Source organism: Sarcophilus harrisii, chromosome 1 (genome assembly GCF_902635505.1).
Source record: "Sarcophilus harrisii chromosome 1, mSarHar1.11, whole genome shotgun sequence".
NCBI lineage: Eukaryota > Metazoa > Chordata > Mammalia > Dasyuromorphia > Dasyuridae > Sarcophilus > Sarcophilus harrisii.
Window position 1 is genome coordinate 242,170,809 of NC_045426.1, and position 25,108 is coordinate 242,195,916.

The 25,108-nt window shown below is 32.6% G+C and overlaps 1 protein-coding gene across 2 annotated transcripts in view; it reads left to right on the forward strand.

Annotated features, from left to right (window-relative positions):
* SRFBP1 (serum response factor binding protein 1) overlaps positions 1-25,108 on the forward strand; it is a 95,987-nt gene that overhangs the window by 12,931 nt on the left and 57,948 nt on the right. Inside the window, exons 2-3 of one of the 2 annotated variants that reach the window (XM_003761263.3) lie at positions 22,168-22,256; positions 24,461-24,533. In XM_003761263.3, coding sequence (XP_003761311.1) covers positions 22,168-22,256; positions 24,461-24,533 — 162 coding nt within the window. The remainder of the gene's footprint in view (positions 1-22,167; positions 22,257-24,460; positions 24,534-25,108) is intronic. The other variant, XM_012542610.3, reaches the window with a different exon arrangement.

The following is a 25,108-nucleotide window of genomic DNA, read 5'->3' on the forward strand; positions in this document are numbered from 1 at the left end:
GAGATGAAAGTCACAAAAGGAGCCTGTAGTAAAACCCATAGCACAATTTTTTTTTTAATAACTTTTTATTGACAGAACCCATGCCAGGGTAATTTTTTACAACATTATCCCTTGCACTCACTTCTGTTCCGATTTTTCCCCTCCCTTCCTCCACCTCCTCCCCCAGATGGCAAGCAGTCCTCTACATGTTAAATAGGTTGCAGTATATCCTACATACAATATATGTGTGCAGAACTGAACAGTTCTCTTGTTGCACAGGGAGAATTGGATTCAGAAGGGAAGAAATACAAATAACCCGGGAAGAAAAACAAAAATGCAAGCAGTTTACATTCATTTTCCTGTGTTCTTTCTTTGGGTGTAGCTGCTTCTGTCCATCCTTTTTTTTTTTTTTTAAATAGCCTTTTATTTACAGGTTATATGCATGGGTAACTTTACAGCATTGACAATTGCCAAACCTCTTGTTCCAATTTTTCCGCTCCTTCCCCAGATGGAAGGATGACCAGTAGATGTTAAATATATTAAAATATAAATTAGATACACAATAAGTATACATGACCAAACCATTATTTTGCTGTACAAAAAGAATCAGACTCTGAAATATTGTACAATTAGCCTGTGAAGGAAATCCAAAATGCAGCTGGGCAAAAATATAAGAATTGGGGATTCAATGTAATGGTTTTTAGTCTTCTCCCAGAGTTCTTTCGCTGGGCATAGCTGGTTCAGTTCATTACTGCTCCATTGGAAATGATTTGGTTGATCTCATTGCTGAGGATGGCCAAGTCCATCAGAATTGGTCATCATATAGTACTTGTTGAATGTATAGTCTCTTGGCCCTCTCCATTTCCTCAGCATCAGTTTGTGTAAGTCTCTCCAGGCCTTTCTGAAATCATCCTGTTGGTCATTTCTTACAGAACAATAATATTCCATAATATTCATATACCACAATTTATTCAGCCATTCTCAATTGGTGGCATCCACTCAGTTTCCAGTTTCTAGCCACTACAAAGAGGGCTGCCACAAACATTCATGTACATACAGGTCCCTTTCCCTTCTTTATGATCTCTTTGGGATATAAGACCAGTAGTAACACTGCTGGATCAAAGGGTATGCACAGTTTGATAACTTTTGAGCATAGTTCCAAATTGCTTTCCAGAATGGTTGGATATTCATTCACCAACAATGTATTAGTGTCCCTGTTTTCCCACATCCCTTCCAACATTCCGCGTTATCTTTCCCTGTCATTCTAGCCAGTCTGACAGGTGTGTAGTGGTATCTCAGAGTTTTAATTTGCATTTCTCTAATTAATAATGACTTAGAGCATCTTTTCATATGTCTAGAAATAGTTTCAATTTCTTCATCTGAGAATTGTCTGTTCATATCCTTTGACCATTTATCAATTGGAGAATGGCGTTTCTTATAAATTAGAGTCAATTCTCTGTATATTTTAAATGAGGCCTTTATCAGATCTGACCTTTGACTGTAAAATGTTTTTCCCAGTTTGTTTCCCTTCAAATCTTGTCCATTTGTTTGTAAAAACTTTTTCAATTTGATTAAATCAAAATTTTCTATTTTTGTCTGGTTTAGTTTTCTTTGGTCATAAATTCCTTCCTCTTCCACGGTCGAGGTAAAACTATCCTGTGTTCCTCTAATTTTTTATAATCTCATTCTTTATGCTTGATCAAACCCATTTTGTTATCTTGGTGTCCGTGTTAAGTATGTTGATTATAGTTTCCAAATTTTCCACAATTTTGTCAAATGTAAGTTCTTTCCAAAAGCTGGGGTCTCTGGGTTTGTAAACATAGATTATTAAAGTTTTGGTGTTTTGTCCTTTAACTAACCTATTCCATTGATCAATAGTCTGTTTCTTAAATACCAGATGGTTTATAACTGCTGCTCTTAATATAATTTTAGATCTGGTTTGCTAAAACCTTCATTTATTTTTTTTTCACAATTCCCTGAAATTCTTGCCTTTTGTTTTCCATATGAACTTTGTTTTATTTTTTCTAGGTTTAAATAGTTTTTGGGGAGTCTGATTGGTATGGGCTAAATAAATGATTGGCAGTATTGCCATCAATATATTTTGTCCAATTAAGGCGTTTAATATTTTTCCAGTTGGTTAGATCATTAATTTGTGGGGAAAGTGTTTTGTACTTTGCTCATAAAGTTTCTGATTTTCCCTTGGGGTAGGTTCTTAAATTTTTATCAATCAATTGGTTATTTTGGGTTTCTCTTTGTAACTCTAACTATTATTTTTTTTAGTGATTTGTAAATTATATAAACCCGTACGTTGTGGTTTATTTTTATCCTAAGTTTGCTAAGGTGTGGATTTTTCTAATAACTTTTTAGTAGAATCTCTGGGTTCTAAGTATACCATCATATCATCAGCAAAGTGATAATTTGGTTTCCCTTGCCTATTCTTATTCCTTTAATCTTTTTAAACTCTTTTATTGATAGCATTTCTAATACAATAAAATAAGCGTGATATAAACCTTGTTTTCTCTCCCTGATCTTTTTGGGAATGATTGCAGTTTTCCCATTACATATGATGCTTACTGATGTTTAAATAGATGCTACTATTATTTTAAGGAAAATCCATTTTTTCCCTATATTCTCAAGTGTTTTAATAGGAATGGATGTTGGATTTTTTATCAAATGCTTTTTCTGCATCTAGGATGATCATATGGTTTTCGTTAATTTGGTTATTAATATGGAATTATATGATAGTTTTCAAATTAACCAGCCCTGCATTCCTTTATAAATCCTCTTGATTTTTTATTATCCGGGATGATTTTTTAGTCTTTTGCTAATTCTTTTTAAATTTTTAATCAATTTATTAAGGGATTTTAATTTTCTTTCTCTGTTTTCAACCACCTGGTTTAATATCAATTACCATGTCTGTCATAAAAGGAATTTTAGGACTTCTTCATTCCCTATTTTTCAAATTTTATAAACATTGGGCTCTTTTCTTTATATTTTGTAAACATTAAATCCATTTTGGTCCTGGGGTTATTTTTAGGGGAGTTGATTAATAGCTTTTCTTTTCTTTTCTAAAATGGGACTATTTAAGCAATTTACCCCCTCTGATAATCGGGAAAACCTATATTTTTTGGAGGTAGTCGTCCATTTCACTTAGGTTATCAAATTTATTGGCATAAAGTTGGGCAAAGTAATACCTTATTATTTCTTTAATTTCCTCTTCATTGGTGGAAAGTTCTCCTTTTTCATTTTTAAGACTACTAATTTGATTTTCCTCTTCTTTTTCTAATCAGATTTACCAAAGGTTTATCAATTATATTGTTTTTTTTTTCATAAAACTCTTAGTTTTGTTTATTAGTTCAATAGTTTTTTTACTTTCTATATTGTTAATTTCTCCTTTTAATTTTAGAATTTCAAGTTTAGTAATTGATTGGGGATTTTTAATTTGGTCTTTTCCTAGCTTTTTAAGTTGCAAGCCCGATTCATTGATCTTCTCTTTATCTATTTTATTCAAGTAAGCCTCTAAGGATATAAAATTTCCCCTTATTACCTCTTTGGCTGCATCCCACAAATTTTGGTATGATGTCTCACCGTTGTCATTATCTTGAGTGAAATTATTAATTGTGTCTATAATTTGCTGTTTCACCCAATCATTCTTTAAGATGAGATTATTTAGTTTCCAATTACCTTTTGGTCTATTTACACCTAACTTTTTGTTGAATGTAGTTTTTATTGCATTGTAATCTGAAAAGAAAGCATTTACTATTTTTGCCTTCCTGCATTTAATTTTGAGGTCTTTATGTCCTAATATATGGTCAATTTTTGTGTAGGTTCCATGAACTGCTGAGAAGAAAGTATACTCCTTTCTGTCTCCATTCAGTTTTCTCCAGAGATATCTATCATACCTCATTTTTCTAATATTCTATTTACCTCTTTAATTTCTTTCTTGTTTTGTGATTTGATTTACCCATAGCACAAATTATTGAAAATTTAAGCAACAAATCACCAGAACTGGAAGACTTAAAGTTGAATGGGTAGAAGAGGAAAGAAAATGAAAATTTGGATCTTATAGATTGAGACTTGATAGGATGTATTGGACTATAGATGGATAGATCTTATTCCAAAGAAAAAGGATAGGTAAAAGCACTTGGGAAAGCTGACTACTTTTTATTTTTAGATAATTCTATTTGTGTACTATCCTTAGATCATACATCATAATCCTTCAAATACTTGAACACAATTATCATGTCCCATCTGCTCAAATCTTATCTTTTCTACGTTAAATATTCCTTTTACCTTCAGTGAGTCTTCAGAGAACATGGACCTTACAACATATTCTAGTAATACTATCATCTTCCTCTTTCTGGACACCATGCCTTTTGTAAATATATCTTCATGATGAGGTTTAGATTTGGGGAACCCAAATGAAATTAGTTTCTGGTGCTCAGGGAGTTAAATGAGGTCTAGTGGCAGGTTTGGGGTTCAGGGTAGGTTTGGAGCTCCCCTGCACCCCCAGTGCAAGAGTAGGGAGTTTGGGGGAACTCCCTTTTGGCGGTGCAGGAAGTTTCCTGTAAAGGGATTTACAGGCCCCAAAATGTAGATTGATAAAAGAGATTTATTATGGGGATTGGAAGCAAGGTTAAAGTCTGGTTAAGGAAATAAGTGAGGGTAAAGAGAAGATGGCACTGGAAAAGAGTATTCCAGCGGGTAGAGGCTCCTTGGGATGCCAACCATTGTATAGCTAGGATATTTAGAACCTCTACAAAGAGAGAATTTTAGTTTGGCTCTTTTTATAATGATTGATTTAGCTAAAGGGGGCCCGTGGGTGGAATCCCAAGTTGGCTCCTTGATGGGTTTCAGCTAGGGCTAGAATTTGCTTGGTGAGGGCTGGGAAACTCAAGCAGATCATCAGAATGGGGGCTGGGATGGCCGAAGTTGGCTCAGATCAGATAGGGGCTGGGACAAGCCTGGATCTCCTATTGGAATTCAAAGGGATGCTTTTGACCAGAATTTGTGAATCAAAGTCCTGGCTTCCTGAACTGATAATGCATTAGCCAGGAGGGGGTGGGAGTAATCTGAAAGAAATCACAAATGCAGTTTCTTAAAGAGACCACAACCTGCTTCATTCAGCTCGCATTAACTTTTTTTTTTTTTTAACCATTTACTGTAATTGTATGTATGAAAACCCTTAGATCTTTTTCAAATGCACTGCTATTATTTAATCATGTCTCCTCTCATAGTTTGCTCTGTACAAACAGAATTTACTCATACGTGAAAGGCTATCACTGTAGCTGATAGTTGTCACACTTCGCATAAAGAATATTCAACATTCTGGATTAAACTAGGATTTCCATTTGATCTATCATGCTGACATTTGGCTTCTACTCTAGCATTGTGGTAATGGAGAGAGAACTGAACTGGCAATCAGAAAGATCTCTGGATTAAGATCTGGCTTTGACACAGTATTTCACTTTGTGGCTATAAAATTTCTAAGCCTGAATTACATATTTTTCTGCAAGAGTGAAAAGGTATTTCTACCCTGGGAGTTCTGCACACTGGTGAAATTATAGGTCTGTATTCTTGATCAAACAAAACCAAAAACAGTAACAAAGAAAACCACTTTATACCAAACCAACAATAGAAGAAATATGCATAGCCTTTGGGCAGCTAGGTGGCATAGTGGACAGATCACCAAGCCTGAAGTCAGGAAGACTCATCTTCCCGAGTTCAAATCTACCTTCAGATACTCAGTAATATGTGACTCTAGACAAGTCATTTAATCTTTTGTTTGCCTCAATTTCCTTATCTGTAAAATGAGCTGGAGAAGAAAATGACAAACCATCCTAGTATCTTTGCCAAGCAAAACCCAAACAGGATCAGAAGGGTCAGGCATGCCTAAAACAACTGAATAACAACAATGATCCTTTGCATTCACAGAATAACAAGGAAAAGTAAGAATAAATGTTTGCATTAAGGCAATCTTTCTGGTGATATAGATTCAAATAGAAAATTATCTCTTTTCCATCTTTTCTCCACTAAGTTCTGCCATATTATAAGTACAATTGTATCACTATTAAAGAATGCTTGTCCCTCTAAAGCCTTGTTGATGGAATTGTGAATTGATCCAGCCATTTTGGAGAGCAATTTGGAACTATGCCCAAGGAAAATCAAATTCTGTATAGTTTTTGATCCAGCAAAATCACTGCTAAGTCCATACCCCAAAGAGATTATAAAAAAAGAAAAAAGGACCAACATGTACAGAAATATTTAGAGCAGCTATTTTATGGGGGATGGCCCATCAATTGGAGAATATAGTTATAGTACACTAATGTAATTGAATACTGTTGTGCTATAAAAAATGATGAGACTTCAGAAAAACCTTGTAAGGTTTATATGAACTGATGAAAAGTAAAGTGAGCAGAACCAGGAGAGCATTGTGCATAATATCAGCAACATTGTGTAGTGATCTACTATGATAGACTTAACTCTTCTTAGCAATAACAATGCTCTGCAACAATTCCAAAGGATTCATGATGGAACATCTACCCACATTCAGAGAAAGATCTAATGGAATCTAAATGCAGATCAAAACATACAGTTTTCACATTTTTTTTCCCCATGGTTCTTTTGGTCTACTGCTTTCACAGTGGTATTAAAATGGAAATTTTTACTTATTCCATATTAAATTGCTTACCATCAGAATGAGTGAGAGAAGGACAATATTTAGAATTCAGAATTTTTTAAAATAAATTTTATAAATTGCTTTTATATCTAATTGGAAAAAATTACTATTTTTAAAAGGGAAGACGTCTCTTTAAAAGGGTCTGTCTTTAAAATATTAGCTGGGTGATGGGAACTATGTGAAAGAGGAAGCATATTCTTCTCTAGGCAAAGCTTTGACTCAGCCCATACTGCTGCACAATAAGGAATGAAGCACTTATTCATGTGAAACACAAATGGAGGAAAAAGTGGCAGAAGGCACCTGAGTGATGTGAAATAAGGAAGGAGGAAGCAAGAGAACTCACTGTGAATCACCTCAATTTTTTTCTATAAAATGAGGCAAGTTTCTCAGCTGAGAGCATAGGAGAGCCATAGAAAATTTTAGGAGAAATGAAAAGGTTTGTAGGTGCTGCTATGGAGAGAGGAATGTATAGAAAGATTACCTAGCATCAAGAAGAAATCAGTTGAACAACAAAAAGCATATTGACCAAGTCCAAAAATACATATCTTTTTCTCAATGTTAGTCCACCATCTTATGGTTTGCAGTATTCTTTATCAACTTCTTGAATTATAATTGATCATAATATGTTATACCACAAAATATTTTGCCAGTTCTGCTTACTTCACCTTGCATTAATTAGTTCATACAAGTATTCTTAGTTTTTTTTCTGAAACCATTTATTTCTTTACAATAGGATTATGTTAAATTCATATACAATAATTTGTCTAACTACCAATTTGATGGGTGCTCTTCTTATTTTCCAGTTCTTTTTCACCACAAATTAAGGAGCTATAAATATTTTAATAGTATTTTATTTTTCAGAATGCTTGCAAAGATCATTTTCAATATTTACTTTTGTAAAACCTCGCGCTCCAATTTTTTCTTCCACTTTTCCCTTTTCAAAATAGCAAATAATCTGATATAGGTTAAACATGTGCAATTCTTCTAAACAGTTACATATTTGTTATAATGTGCAAAAAAAATCAAAAGGGGAAAAAAGCATGACAGAAATAACAAAAAAGATGAAAATACTAGAGCTATAAATATTTTTGTACATATAGGATCTTTAATTCTTCAGTTATAGAATTTTGTCAAAGGGTATTTGTTTACATTTTAGTAGCACAGTTCTACCACAGATGTTTCATCATGCTTTTCCTGAATCTCCTCCAACATTTGTCATTTTCCTTTTTATGTTAAGTTTACCAATTTAATGGATGCAAGGGGGAATGTCAGGGTTAACTTTAATTTCAAATTCTCTCATTATTTCTTATGAAGCATTTTTTCATGCGATTATAAATCTAGCTTGAATTTCTTCCATTCAAAACTTATTGTTCATATATTTTTATCATGTCAGTTATTGAATGACATGCTCTCAATTGTCGATTTTATTTTTATGATTTTTCTCTATTCTTTGGTCATATACTTTGTTCCTCTAATAATTTATTATGTATTTTATATATAGGTCCTATATCCATTTAAAGCTTGTTGAAATGAAAATTTGGTCTAACCCACTTTCCCCAGTGGTTTTATTGTTATTGTCATTGGCAGCATTCAATTTGAAGCATTATTTTAAAGTTTGGTGGGAAATTCTGGGAGGTCTCAACTTAGTGCATTCTTTATTCTGCCATCTTGACTCCGCCCCCAGAAGTCCCAGGAGGCAGTTTTAAAGAAAAGTAATGTTTACTTTCTCTGAGTCAGAATTAAATCATGACTGGTTGCTATTTAAATTTATACTCTGATGCCATCCTAGCCCCAGTTCTAAGCATCTTCCATCTAAGCATATTTTCCTTGGGTTCTTTTTTGTATTTTAAACCTTTCCATAACCTAGCCCCTTCCTACCATTCCATTCTACTTTTTCCTTCTATGTGTTCTGTGATGTAGTGACACTGGCTTCCTTACTTTTCCTTGCAGCAAACACTCCATCTCCTAATTGCAGTCATTTTCACTTAATACCCATTCCTAGTACTTTCTCCCTCTTTCCAGCCTCCTAATTTCCAATGATTCTTTAAATCCCAGCTAAATTATCACTTTTTTTAAAGAAATCTTTTTCAATCTCCCTTAATTCTAATGTCGTTTCTCTAATTGTTTATATGTAACTGTCCCCTGTTAAGACTGTAAACTCTGAGAGGAGGGACTGTTTCAATATTCTTTGTATCACCAGTTTGGTGTAGTGCCTGACCTATGGTAGGCACTTAATAAATTGTATACTGATTAACTGATTTTGTTTTGATCTTTAGGGCATGTCAGCTACCAAAAATTGGGTTTCACTCTATTTTCCTCTTTTAGGCATGTAAATAAATACCTTCAAGTAATGTATTCTAGGTATGACTTTGGCAATGTTAATTCATTAACACTGAATGTTAATTCATCTTCAGACATAGTTAATTTGGGATTTCTTTTACATAGCACAAAATTCCCTCTATTCTTTTCTGCTCTTTTTCTTCTGCATCTTTTGTTAAGCCTAAAAAACTATTCCAAATAGGAGAGCTTTTTCCCTTGAATGTAGACTTCTGTGTTACTTCTTCCTAAAGACATTTATTCTTTATGAGTATTGAGTAAGTCTAGTTTTAGCCAAGATACTATCTACATTTTAGTAATTTATCTACATTTTAATAAGGATTTACTTTTTTTCCTTTAATAATTTTAAATACAACAGAAATTAGTTTTAAACATAAGTATATGGTGATGTTCTCAGTTATTTTCAGTTTTCATTCATGGATTTTTACTCAGAACAGACCAGTCCCTTTTTATCTGGGAGAAGGGAAGTATTTTGAGATTTCTAGTCTTTCCTTTACACTTTTCTATTTAATTCAGTTAACACCTTATTATAAATGGAAGGCCATTATCTGGGAAACAAAGACCAAAAAACCAAAATGTTTTCTGACTTCAAGGAGGGAATTCTTTTAGGGAGAATTTGAGAGGAGAGAATACTCCAGGTACTGGGGAAATTGAAATCTTTAAGGAGGTGGTAACCTAATGAATGATGTCCCTTGTATCAAAAATTCGATGCCTTAGGCACATGAGCAAAGGGCACATCTATTCATTTTCATCAAATTTGAGAAGATTTAGTGTTTAGGCTTCTTAAGGTATAGGATTAAAATGAGGAATAAAAATTTTGAATTTCCATTAAGCTAGATTTTCAGATGCAATAAATTCTAGGTTAACTAAAATCTTCTAGGAATGAGATATATGGGGGTTTTTTTGTTTTTGTTTTTGGGGTTTTTTTTTGTGGTTAATAGGAGTAGGATAATTTTTCATTCTATTACTTACCCCAATGGACTAAAACATTTGCATTTCTAATTGTTTTGGATAGAAATCTTTCTAAAATGCATTACAACTTTCCTATATTCAATAGAATATATGCTAAACATAATTTAACTTTTTTTTCAATGACTCTCAGCCATACAATTATTTGTGGCTATACAGTGTTCCAAAATGGTTAGTTTTTATTTTGGTTCTTATATTTTCATAATTTTTCTCTTTTCATTTCTGCTATCAGTTTTCAGCTTTCCATGTTGCCATTTTATATAATTTTTGTCAATATGCAGAATATATACAATTCTGTAAAGCTGTCCATAAATTTAGCAAATCTTTCTATTTTGCTGTTTATAGTTTGCTGTCTGGTCATCCTGAAAACCAAAAGAGCAAAATTGTTAGAACTGGTGAAATGTGAAAGTAAATGGATGATTCTAAGATTAGAACATATTTTTGTTGTTACATCTTTTGAATTGTCTTTTTTTTCCGTAAGCTTTCTGGTTCTCCATTTTGTTCTATATTGGTAAAGTTGCCAGAGAGCTAAATTCCAGATGGGTGAAGTGTTTCGTGGTTACATTTAGGAAGTACAGGATACCCTGATTTACCATAAGTAAATATTTTATTCGTAGGCTCTGGAACACTGCTGGGTAAATGGTTAGATCTCTTCAGAATTATAGTTCTGTTAAAAAGAGACTCAAAAACTGAGTCTAAACTAAAAGATATTTAAAACTAAAAGAAACATTAGAGACCTAATACCTCTTCCTCAGAAAAGAAAACTGACATTAGAAAACTAAATGATCCATTCATAGTTCACCAGCTATTAAGTGGAAGACCTGGTATTAGAACCCAGACCTTTTGATTTCAGATATTGTGACTTTTCTATAATGAAATAATCATCAATAAAGCACAAAGATTTGGGCAAAAATGTGATTGAAGAAAACAAATCAGTCACAATACACTTAGCAAATAAAATACAGTTCTCTTATTTTCATTTACAGAATGAAAGTACATTGGAAAATAGCATTTTATAAACAAATTTTCACTTTATGGGCCACTTTACAGGACTTTGTATTCTGTATATTAATAACAATCATAGTATGTAATGTTAAAAAGGTATCTTATTACAGTTATTCCTTATAAAATTAATATATTTTATACCATATTTTATCATTCTATTTTTTTAAGCTGTTATTCTATACTCTATTCAAATAAAGACTGGGGTCCAAAAAAGTCTTAGGCCAAAACAATAGGTTGAATTCACTAAAATTGGACTTAATATAGGGAAATATTTAGGTAAAAGTAATCAAAGGGGGAAAGACTTGGTAAGTATAGTTAAATGACATTTCATATTTGTGAAATCTCTAGATTTTATTAAATTGCAAATTTACTTTTAGTTAACCTTGTGATGTAGTAGCAAAAAAAAAAATGTTCATAGAATTGTAGATTTAGAGCTAAGATAAACCTTGGAGATCATCTAATCTGGCTAAGCATTTCATTTAACTAATGAGAAAACTGAGGTCCAAAGAATTAATAACCTACCCATTAAGTGGCAGAACTTTTATTTGAAACAGATTCTCTGATTATAAATGCAGTGCCCTTTCCATTGCATTACTGATCTTTGCTAGCCTTTGTTCAATGTTAATATTCAAAATTAGGGAATTGTTGAAACAAGTGTAGTTGGTTCAGTCTTTGTCAAAACTCAGTTAGAGGACTATATTCAACTTGGAATACATCTTAGGAGAGAGTTTGCCAAGGAAAGGCAAGCCAGCATGATAATTGAAGAACAAACAGTTAAAGAACTGAAGATGTCTACTGTTGGGAGAATACTAAGGAAGAGACATTTTCACAGTAAATTGAAAAGTCATCTTGTAAGAGAGACATTTACAACTTTTTTAATAATTAGTCTTTAAAGAGAACTAATAAGGATCCAAGTTTTTGTTCAATATGAGGGAAAATCTTGGAAGGGATTTCATATTGATGAGAAAATGATCTTTGAGTATTAGAACATCCTAACAAGTGTAACTGTATGAAATTGATTTTGATTTCTCTTAATGGGTGATAGTTTTTCATTAATGTGTTTGTTTAAAGTGAATCTGTTTCAGTAGAGGTTATTTATGTAGCCCAGGTAGGTAGTAGGCCAGATAGATGATCTCTAAAATCCCTTTCAATTTTTAATATCCCAAATGAGCAATACATTTCTTTCCTTTTTATGTATCTTCATAATAACTCTGTTAACATAAGCAGGATTGCACATTTTTAAGGTACTAGGTTATATTAATCCTTTTTAGAAAAGTAAGTTTTTCCAAAGCTTTTTCCTAACTTTTTTCTCAAACATTTCAATTGTCTTCCATTTAAAATTAGGAAATTGCTCATATTTATGTAATTCTCTTTGAAAACAATTCATTTTCTATCTATATTTCATCTTTCTCTGTCAAGAGAAGAAAGAGAAACCAAATATTATCTTTTTATAGCAGTAGTTCTTAAATTATGGTTCTGGGACCCCTGTGGGTTTCCAAGACCTTTGCACAGAGTCCTTGAGATCATAACTATTTTCTTAATAATGTTAATATATTTTAATTTCTAATGTGGTAAATCTGGATAGTATAACCTATATAAATAAGTTCTTTGAGAGATTCTCAGTTTTTAAAAGGGGAAAGAGGTTTTTGAGATCCAAAAGTTTTAAAACTCTGTTCTTCATGAGAACCTCTTTTTTATGAAAGAGACCAATAAAAGTCATACTTTTTCTCCTGTAGTAGGTGGAAGGAATCAGGGGAGAGTTGTAAAATGTTGTGCTTTGAAGGAAGCCAGAGAGTATTAATGACAGGGGAGGGCCAATACCTTCTAGACTATGGTGGAGTACACTAAAATATATATATATTTTAATGTCATTGCTATCTTTCCATTATGAATGTGCAGCTTGAGTTTTTCTTTGTTCTTTTACTGTTAAGATATGGTTTAAATATGTGGAATGTTATATAGATGAACATTTACTTTTTGACCTGTATCATTTGAAAATTATTATTTTGGGGTCTGGAAAATGATATATAAATTTCACTTTTGTATTAAATCTTGTGCAACATGATAGTTTCTGAGAAGAATAATTCAGTATTATTTCTGTCTAAAATTACTCAAATATTGAAAATATTCATATTCCCCTACCGATCATGTAAATGTTCTAGTAAGAATTCTTTAAAAACATATAAAATTCCAGATTATGTGTTGCAAGGCATAATTCTGAGAAGAAATATTTCTAGGAACCTTTCCAGTACTTTTAAAGTTTCTAAAGTTGCCACATCATCATTTGTGCTGTATGAAATGCAAATCATGAGATGTCCACAAAGCTTTCTTACAGAAAAATACAAAAACAAATCAAAAATATAAAATATATAGGTGACTGCCATAGTTTTTTTTTTCTTATTGACATAATATCTACTACTGTTGTTTATTTAAACCCGTAAAGTGACTTATTCCTAACTCAAAATATTTCATGTGTAAATGTGGTAATAGGCCCTGTGTACTAGTCAAATGCTCCCATAAATAAAACATCTGGTTTGTAGTTTTGGTGGTATATTGTAATGAAGAAACCATATCCTAAATCAAACCTTATTTAAAAAAAAAAAACTGCAGTATTGTCAGTGCTTAAAAAAAGTTATTTTCCACTATACTGATTTTTTTTAAACTTTGTATAGAGCTTTATTTCTTCCTTTCTTTGTTCAAATAATTCAGCAAATTGTAAGCTACTTTGAATCCTCAGTTGAATTTAGACCTGTTTTTAAATTTTACTGTTTTATTACTTAAGTGTAATAATACACTAAATAAGAAATGTTATTATATTCTGAACAAAAACACAAACTTTTTCACAGTAGAAAATGATGCTACTGATAGTGTTATTTTAAATATGACTAAAACGATTGTATATTGGTGTAGACTTTTTACTTTATTCGAGTCCTTTTTAATATAGCACATTTATCACAAATAAAAATATTAAGATTAATCTCAGTTGTTTTAATTTTTATTCTTCATCAAAACTTAAGTTAGTCAGCCAACTTTTATTAATATGCTGCTGTGAACTAGGAACTGTAAATACAAAGATAATTTTGCATAGGAAGTTAAGGTGGATCTGTTTCACCAAGGTGGGATGGTTGTGGATCCCAGAGGCACAGCAGTCAGGTATCACACTTTAGGGATGTAGAATGTTTGCATTGTGATAGCTGCAATTTTCCAGAGCTCTCAGACTGCCAAAGAGGAGAAAAGGTGTCAGACAGCTGATTGAAGGGAGATTGCATGGGATCTTTTGTTGGTGCTGGCTTCAGAACCCTATTGCATTGACCATATGCAGTTCCTGGTCACAGTCCCAGGGCCAAAAAGACTGCCATAGAAAAGGACCCAGGTTGCAATTATGAAGCAGAGGTCAGGTGTGTTTTGGGGGGAGTAGGGACCCTAGTCTGAATTCCAAGATAATTCAGAAGGTTGGCAGGAATGGTTTGTCTAGTCACTTTGGTGTGGGCACCAGGAGCACATTACAGGCAGCAGAGTCTATGTGATACTGGTAGCTGTATTGGCTGTAGCAATAGCTTTGGGAGCTTTCAATCCATAGTAGCAGTTGCAGGAAAATGAGGAAGTTGGTCCCAATCCCAAGACCAGGAGAAGTGGTTATATGGGAACATGAATCTTTCCTGTGTAAAGACCAAAGCAGTAATCATACCTCTCATTAGAGAGGTATCTCTGAAAATAGCAGCAAGGAAGTCCTGAAACTTGGAACAGTGTCCTATGGCTTTAAAATGTTTGAGAAACATAATTTCTGAGTAATTAATTATTTTATTAATAATGCATTTTAATTTTTTTTTAAAAAAAGGTCTGTAAAATTCTCAAATGTCAAAGATCCTTCTGGCTTAGGCTCAAGGCTTATAAGCCCTTGGAAGAGTGGGTATTTTAGGGGGTGGCAATACAACCTGTTTAACAATAATAGAAGAAAATGAATACTATATAGGACTATTTTAGTGAATGTTGATTATATCATTTACTTCTAAATTAGCCTCTAATCAAAGAATCTAATCAATCTAATCAAAGAATTTATCCCCCCTCAAACCTGAGTAGAGCATTATAGATTTTCATACCTTAAGATTATATTCTGTATAAGATTGTGGATGGGGTCTGACCCCCATTGAGCAAAAAGTTAATTCAACTTCTGAGACTGAATTTTAAAATGATGACTTTTTTTTTTTTAGCTTTTTATTTTCAAGATATATGCAAAAGGTAGTTTTTACTATTTATCCTTGCACAACCTTGTATTCCAAATTGTTCTCCCTCTCTATCTCCCCCATCTCCTGCCCTAGACAGCAAGTACTCTCCTCTTTCTCTCTCTCTCTCCATATATATATATTTAACATGTTCAATTCTTCTCTACATATTTCCACATTTCTCATACTGCACAAAAAAAATCAGATCAAAAAGGAAAGAAAAAAAGCAAACAACAACAAAAAAGGTAAAAAAAACTTTGTTGTGATCCACACTCAATCCCTACAGTGCTCTTTCTGGGTACAGAAGGCATCACAAGTCTATTGGAATTGACCTGAATCACCTCATTCTTGAAAAGAGCTAAGTCCTTCAGAATTGATCATCACTTAGTCTTGTTGTTGCTGTGTACGGTGTTCTCCTGGTTCTGCTCATTTCATTTAGCATTAGTTCATGTCTCTCCAGGCCTCTCTAAAATCATCCTGCTGATCTTTTCTTATAAAACAAGAATATACTGTAACATTCATATACTGTAACTTATTTGCCATTCTCCAACTGATGGGCATCCACTCAGTTTCCAGTTCCTTCCCACTACAAAAATGGCTGCTACACACATTTTTGCACATCAGGGGCCTTTTTCCTCCTTTATGATCTCTTTGAAATATAGACCCAGTAGAGACACTGCTGGGTCAAATGATATGTACAGTTTGATATGCCCTTTGGGCATAGTTCCAAATTCTATAACAATTAAAAAAAAAAAAAGGATTCAAGTAATTAGATTGGTCCAGGAAAAAAAAAAAAAAAAAAAAAAAACTATCTTCTTGCAAATGATATGACGGTCTACTTAGGTAATCCTCAAGAACCACTGAAAAACTAATTGAAATAATTAACTTCTTCAGAATTGTAGGATATAAAATAAACCCAAGAAATTATTATCTTTTCTGTATATTGCCAACAAAATGCAGTAGGAAAAGAAAGAAAAGAAAATTCTATTTAAAATAACTGTAGACAAAATAAAGTTTTTGGAAGTTCTGTCTGCCTAGATAAACCCAAGAACACAACTTCACACAAACACTTCACACAAATAAAGCAAGCTCTAAATAATTGGGAAAACATTAATTGCTCGTGTGTTTGGTTTCAATTCAATGCCATAGCAATCAAATTTCCAAAAAGTTATAAAACATGAAAAAAATGATAAAATTCATCTGGAAGAACATAAAGTTAAAACTATCAAGGGAGTCAGCGGGAAAAAAGGTGACAGAAGGCACATTAACCATACCAGATTTCTGTTTATAAAGCAATAATCATTAAAACCATTTGGTATTGGCTAAGAAATAAACTGGTATATCAGTGGAATAGATTAAGTACACAGTAATAAATGATCATAGTAATCCATTATTTGACACACTCAAGCTTTTTGGACAAGAAATCACTATTTGACAAAAGTTTCCAGGAAAACTAGAAAGCTGTTTGGCAGAAACTAGTTCAAAACTAGTATTTCACATTGTATACCAAAATGAAGTCAAATTACATACGTCATTTGGACATAAAAGATAATAACATAAACAAATTAGGGAAACATGGGATATTTTATCTGCCAGGCCTTTGGATAAGGGAAGAATTTATGAGCAAACGAGAGAAAGCATTATGAAATCCAAAATGGATAATTTTGATTACTTCAAATTAAAAAGATTTTGCATAAACCCATACAATTAAAATTAGGAGGGGATCAGGAAATTGGGGAAAATATTTTCTAGTAATTTTATCTGAGAAAGGCTTCATTTATCAAATATATAAATAATTGAGTCAAGTGTACAAGAATGCAAGTCATCCCCTGGTTGATAAATGCTTAAAAATATGTTTTCAGGAGAAAAAATTGAAAGCTACTATCTATCATCATGTGAAAAATAGCTCTAAATTATTATCAATTAGAGAAATGCTAATTAAAGCAGCTCCAAGATTTCTTGAAAAGTATTGGGGTCTCTGCTTTTATTGGGGTTTCTGCACCACATCAGTTTTGAATATATAAAATGTGAAATGAATCAAGGACATCCACTTTGAAATTATTCAATAGATAAAGGGTAAAATAGGGTCTGAAACACAAAGGAGAGACTGGAACTAGGCACTGATGCACTTACCAAGAAAGAGAAAAGAAAATAGCGTCCTGGACAAGCATTCTTTGGGAAACACAATACTAATAATAAGTCAGCAAAAGAGACTAAGAAGGAACCATCAGACGGAAGAAGAAGAGCCAGGAGATGACATTGTCTTGAAAACCTGGAAAAGAAAAAATACCTGGTAAAAATGGGTAGTCAGTTATGTTAAAGTAGATAAAGAATAATAAAGATTAAAGAAAGATCATCAGGATTGGCAGATAAGTGACAGTATCAATACGGCAAGTTTATATTGTATTATAAGTTTCAAAAAATATTTGAGGTGTCTAGAGTGTAGTTGTGATATATGTGTACTTCCAAAGGGGAAAGTTTTTTTTCTAGTTTGTTCCCATCACTGAAATATAATCATTAAAATAGTTACAAACTAAGAAAGAATTCTTGCCTTTAACATGCAACAAAATAGATCATGAAGCTTTCCTTTATTCAGTAATGACACAATGTAATACTTTTTAATTCTTTCCCATAATTAGAATGTTACTGTAGACTACTTTATTAATTAACAATACATATTATGTTTAGTTTGGCAAAGCAGCAGTATTTGCCAAGTGATACATAAATCATAGAATCATAAATTGAGTTGGAAGATACCTAAGGTGTCATCTATCTCTTCTTTCTCCCCCATCCTCCTCTTTTTTTTTTAAATAGATGAGGAAACTGAGGCCCAAAGAAGTTAAGTGAGTTGCCACATCTAATAAGGCAAGAAATAGCAGAAATATGAATGCCCAGATATTTGATGACTTCAGAGCTGGTACTCTTCCCATTTAATTATATTGCTTTCCCATTAGATTATTGAATCTGCATAATCAAAAAGTGAAAATACAACATTTGCTTATGTGTTTCAGTAATGATGTTCACTTGGTATTAAATTAATGTATTATTCATGTTTTTTGCCTTTAAAAAAAAGTCTACTGGGATTATAAAGTTTCCTGTGAAATAAACTATTTACTTTTACTTTGAATTTAAAGTTAATACAGATTGCTTTTTAGCAGATATGATTACATCAACACTTGAGTGTTTAAAACAGAATTCCAAAGGATCAATTTGGGGGACAGCAAGGCAGTGCAATCGACAGAGTTCTAGGTCTGGAGTCAGGAAGACCAAGTTCATATACTGCCTCAATACTTCCTAGCTGTATGACTTTGGGCACTTAACCCATTTGCCTCCATTTCTTCATCTATAAAATGGGCATAATAATATCTACTTCCCCTGGTTGTTGTGAAGATCAAAAGAAATAATAATTATAAGTGCCTTGCACAGGGCCTGGTACATAATAAAATTCTGTGTAAATGTTAGTTATTATTTATTATTTAGAAAAGATTATTTAAACACAGAATATTTATGCCCTCTTTTATTAGAGGATATTTTGATAACTTTTTTTACTAAAAGAAAAAGTTTTGCTATAAAACTATAGTGAGTCACTAAAATTTATTTTGACTTAGTCTATAAAATAGACTAGTTATTTGAGAGAACATGTCCTTACAATAGTTTTTTGTTGTTGTTGTTGTTTTTTGAGGGGAGTGGAGAGTGGAAGGAATTATCAAAGGAAAATAGCTCTATTTGTCCAACCGATGTTCTATTCCCTGGAAGGGATGGTAATGCTGTCCTATACGGTTTCTTTCTGTGTAAAAAAAAAAAAAAAATGATCACTACTAATGGACATCACTGAGACATGAACTTGCCATATCTTCACTTTTTCAGTTAAAATTAATCTCTAAGTTGATTGTTGCAGCTTTTGAATATAGTCTGAAGAGACTTCATTTTTTCTGAAAGCTTATGCTCATTGTTCCACATATGAGAGACTCTTATATGTGGAGACTTTCCACATATTCTCTCTTAATTGTTAATCACTATATAAGAAAACAGAGGATAAGATACCATTTTAAAATAGCTAATCATTAATTTCTTTTCACATCTTGAAATTTCTATTGATAACTTTTCTTTTTATATCAACTTTATTTCTGAATATATTCACCCCTTTCATTTCATAATGAACCATTTGTCACACATAGCCACAACAGAAAAATAGGAAGAATGATAGTTCAGAAAACTAAATGTATCTGACAAATAGCATATACAGTATTCAAAATCTATATGCCTTTACCTCTGCTAAGAAGGGATGGAGGCTCATTTTCCCATTGCTTATTTGGTTACAAACTTGGCCAGTATAACTAAACATTGTTTATCTTGTGAATTAAGATTTTTTTCTTTCTGTTTACATTGTTTTACTTACACACACACACACACACACACACACACCATTTATGGTGCTTTGCTGTTTACTTCATTTTGCATCTGTTAATTTAGATCTTTCCAGTTCTTCATGGCCATTCTTTATTATGTCACAGTAATATTTCATTATATTCATATGCCACAATTTGTTTAGCAGTTCTTATAAATATGTTGTTGTATATAGTATCTTTCTTTCTGCCTTTGATAATAGTGCAGTTCCCTGCACTACCTACACTACCAATAGAGGACTCTCTGGATCAATGAATTGAGGGAATTAGGACAGCAAGTGGTTAACTGTGAGTGACCCACATTTTCTCCATCTTGTGATTCCATTATGGAGTCTCTTTAATTATGGATCTAGTCCAAATTCCATCAAGTGAGAAAAATTTATTCCATTGTAGGAATTGTGGAAAAAACCTTATTGTATTGTTTGAATCTAGATCTAGTTTTGGGAAACTAGACTGCCTGATACTTAGAAACCCTTTACTAAGAACCTGGGTTATTCCGATCTGAAACTTAGTTATGTTAAGGATAAATTCAAGGAGCTTTCTCACAATTGTACATGTCAACTAACTCATATATCTTATCTGAAAACTGGCTTTGTACTAATCAATCAGATATTGTTTTCTTGTTTCTTTGTTTACAGTTGGGAGAAGTCAAACACTTCTTTTCCTTATTTTAGGGAATTTGTTCACTCTCCCCCTCCCAATATGTAAAGTCTCTAACTTTTCCTCCAATTAGAAATCATTGTTTTAGATATTTTAATATCTCCCCCTCTATTTAGAGACCAGCCCTAGACTGAGGAAGGGACCTAATCCCAATTTGTTAGATAAGTGGGCATTGCTTAAAAGATCAAAGTATTCAAAAGATTAACTTTTATTTCCTCAGTTGTTTCATCTTTCACCAACTAACTTTTATTTCCTCAGTTTTTTCATCTTTCACCAACTATGAGGTGTTTTTATTTTAGTCATTTTCTTAGCACAATTCGAGATGTCTAGAATGTTAAGCTTCATTACTCCACCATTAATGTGTCACTGTGCCTATCGTTCTATTGTCTTTCCAGAACTGACTGTTCTCAACATTTTCTGGCTATAAATTGGAACCTTGTGATGGTTTAGATGTGCATTTTTCTTATTATTGGTAATTTGGAGCAATCTTTCATATAGCTGCCCGTACCTTGCAGTTAACTTATGAGAAGTGTTTGTTAATATCTTTTTGCCAGTTATTAATTAGGGGAATTACTTTTGGCCTTAACTCTCATCTCTTAACTCTGTGGTTCCTAGATATCAGACCTTTTTTGGAGATAGAAATTAAAAGTTTTTTTTCTCCAATTGAAAGATTCTCCCTTGTCCTGGTTGTTTTGAGGTTGTTGTTGCCAGTTTTGTTATTTACATTGTCGTTTGACACATACTGACCCTTATTGATACAAATTTATTTTACTTAACCTTGTTCATTTTTCACAGTTAGAGGACTTTTAATTTGTACCTTCCTAACAAACTCACTGTCCCACTCTCCACATCAGCGTTTCCATATTTTTTCATATCAAATCCACCATGGTTCCCCTCTCTCCCACCTTGCCCACTGAGAATTTCACTCTGTATTTTACTGAATAAATCGAGGTTCTTCATTGAGTACTTAGTCCCTCTTCTTTCCTCTAACTTATTTCACAGATGCTTTTTGCCACTTCTACCAGTATCTTTTTCTCTACCCATCTCACATAAAAAGATGGCTCTCCCTCTCTAATTTCACAGGCACCATCATCCCTCCATTCACTCAGGCTTGAAAACAACTACTCTTCATTCAGCTACCCATGTATAATATGTGGCTGGGGCATGTTGATTTTAGCTACCCATGTATAATATGCGGCTGGGGCATGTTGATTTGACCTTCATATCATCTTTCAGAATCCTCTGATTCTTTCTGTCCTGGTTCAGGGGTTCATTACCTCATTCCTGAACTCTTGGGAAATATGTTGTAGACAAGATTTTTGTTTGGATATCAGACTACGTCAGTAGCTTCTCAAGTCCTATCCAACATTGAAATTCTATGATTCTTTGATTTGGGGGAGCAAATGCAAACAGTATTCTTACTTGGTAACACAGAGATATTTTATTATAGAAGTAATAATAGTACTTATATAGCACTTGAAAATTTGAAAAGCACTTTATAAGTGTTACCTTATTTTATCCTCCAGCCATCTAGCTGAATTGAAAGTTTTTTGTTTTGTTTTTGTTAAAAGAAAATTACTTGTAATTTCATTGTACTTAGGATAATAAATCAGGAAAAAGATATTTCTGAGATTCTAAAGTAGCCTACTGTAAGAATAACATAAAAACATAACTAATTTGTAATTTTTTCTGACTTTTTTGCAACTTGTTTATTCTCAAACCTGACACATTTTTAGGCTGTTCCTTTTATTCTCTGCTGATATTTATAGAAATAACTTAATTTTATCATCCTGTCAGTTCAGTAAATATGTTTTTTAAATGTGTTACACCACATATTTTACTTATCCTTAAAGTAAGTGTGTTTTTGTTTTTTAATTAAGTGTTTCCCATTTTGGTTTCATTCCTAAAGGTTGTGAAGATGAGAAAAGAAGTGAAGAGGACTCGAGTTTTGGTTATTCGTAGACTTACCAGGCATCTTGCCAAACTGAAGTCAAAAAAGTTAGTCATTTTATTAATAATTATGTACCAACTAGTCACAAATCAAGAATTGTGTTTATCCATTGTTTATACTATTTGAGAGGGGGGGACTGTAGACTGTTGATAAGAATTTCAGCAGCTAAATTCTATAGGGAAAATAATTGTTACTCTAAGTGTGTTTTGTGAACTTATTCTCTTGCGTTTGAGATCAAATAAGTAATTTCTTTGTGAATTCTTCTAGTTAAAATTTTCCTTTAAGTGACTACAAATACTATGTCCCCTATGGAAAAGAAATAAAACCTTTTTTCCCCCCTAGCTAAAGATTTGTAAATTTTTCTTGAAAGTTATTTCCTTTTATAACAAGTAACTTTGATATTGTAGTTTTTTAAAGTTCAGGTATTCTGATTTGCTTTGAATATAATTATCTTCAACTATTGTGGGATAATATTTCTTGGAAATTAGGACTGAACATTGAACTTATAGGAAATAGGGGATTAGCTTTCTATGACTACCAAAAACGGTTATCTTTTGCTATAGATTGCTGAAAATACACTTTTCTGCATACAATTCTTTATAACAAACCATGAATTCTGATATGTCCTTTGTCCAACATACTAACCATGAAATAAGTCTAACCCACAAAATGCAGTACATAAAATAAAATTGGCAACATGCAAAATATTTTTCTCACTTGTAAATCCTAGAATTTTGTGACCTTTTGTGCTAACATCCCAATTAAAAAATTGACTTCAGACAACATTCACTTGAAATATATAGCTCCATAAATACAAGCAAGCAAATAAAATTCTTAAATTTAAAACATTTTTTAACTTGAATCTTACCTTCCACTGTATCAAATGGAAGTGTAAGAGTGTTATATTGTATATTATAATGCTAAAAACCTCTCTACCTTGGCTGCCCTCTGAAAACCAAGAAAGAGGTTGCTGGGATTTTTGTCACTCAGCCAGCACCCCAGCATGGTCTGTTCCATGTTCTCCCATCTTTAACTCCTTTTAAAGAGTGGTCTAGTAGACCTGCGGTAGAGCCATTGCTTACCAAAACCTTCCAAAGAAGAGTTTCCTTCCCCTCCTTGCTAAACACCCCAGGATGATCCTTCTTTTCTTCTTTCCCAAAATAGTGAAGCGTTTGACTTCAGGCTAAGTTCAGAGGAGCCCCTGGAGGCAGCCTAGTTTTGCCTCTTACAACTTCCACATTTGAAGCCTCCTCATCATACTTAGATAGTCTGCTTTTACTACACATAGCCAAAAATGTGGTAGATTGTCAAAGTGAAAGTGAAAATATAGATTACCAATAAAGTCATGGGAATGCTTGAAGTTTTGACTGTTGAAGATCGACTGTGGTTTCATTTTTTAAAAATTAGATTTGTTTCAAATTTAAAACATTTAATAACAATTCTGTGTGCATTAAATGTTGTTTTCAGAGAATTTGCAGAAGTAGGATCTCACTTGATTTGCTATTTTTCATTTTGTTGCCAAAAAGTTTTATCATTGTCACTAGTTTTAGGAAAAATTACATTCATGGTGTTTTACGTAACTTCTCCCACATTAGGCTTACTTTTTTTTTTCTTTATTACTTCTCCATATCTTCCTTCAATTTTTATGTATTTTTTCTCCCATAAGAAGCATGGCCTAATGATATTTCATTTTTCTGTAGTTTTTAAGGTATATCAGAGCACTTTATTTACAAGAACTCCCAAGAGATGAAGTATGCAAATGTAATACCCATTTTATCTACAAGGAAACTGTTTTTCAAGTATTTCAGAAATATAAAAGGAAAAATTTCAACAAAAAAAATGGGAGAGATTACATATACTTGAAATCCTTATTTACCAATTAAGGAAGTTTACTAAAAGCATTTTCAGAATACAAATAGAAGAGGTATTTTTTTTCCTTTTTTTTTTTTAAATGTCCATATTTTTATAAGAAGATTTAATAGGGGATTCTTCCATTAAGAAAGTTAGAGAACGTGAACATAGAAAGTAGGCCCTCTGCAAGTGATTAAATTAATCATTGTATTTAAATGTTCTTCAGTAGTCATTCCAATAATTAATCTTCTTTTATGTTTTTCCATTAATGTTTGATATTTATTGTTATTTAAACTTTTAACAGAATTTTCTATATGCTAGTAAATATATATATATATCTGTAATGGATGGCTTATTTTATTAAAATAAATATTTTATTAAAATAATGTGTTTTCTACAGGGGTACTGAAGATATATTATCAAAAAATCAAAGACGAATACAACGATTACTTGAGGAAATACATGCCATGAAGGTAATAATATGTATTGATTTTGCAACTTTGGTTTTTTCCTCCCTGTGGTATTAACTAATTTAGAAATTTCATAAATGTTTCTAGAGTCTTCACCAAAATATTGCAAATCAGCTTAACTAAAAAACATACACATGGAAATTATAAAACATTTTAAGATTTCATTTTTCAATATTTTTTGCTAAGTCTCCAAGATTGTTGGAATAGTTTGAGTTGTGATCTGCTGAACTAAGCATATTGTGCCAGTTTTCTTTTATTGTCCTGACTCAGTTTCCCCAAATTGGTTCTGCCTCAGTTTCCCTGATTGGTCCTAACTCAATTTCTTTAATTGTTCTGCCTTAGTACCCTTAGTTGCAAACCCCCCCATCCAGTTCATGAAGACTGATATAACTCAGGACTATTTGCTCTAAGGTTATAAATTGTCAATGTGTCAACTCAGAAAGGGGAACTCCAGACTTTGTGTCTATAGTCAGACACTTTCTTAACTCCCAGTTTGTTAGAATTTGTGGTCCTACCCCCCCAACCTGTTGGAACCAGATATATGGTTCCCGGTTGAAGATTCCCACTCACCAGAGTCT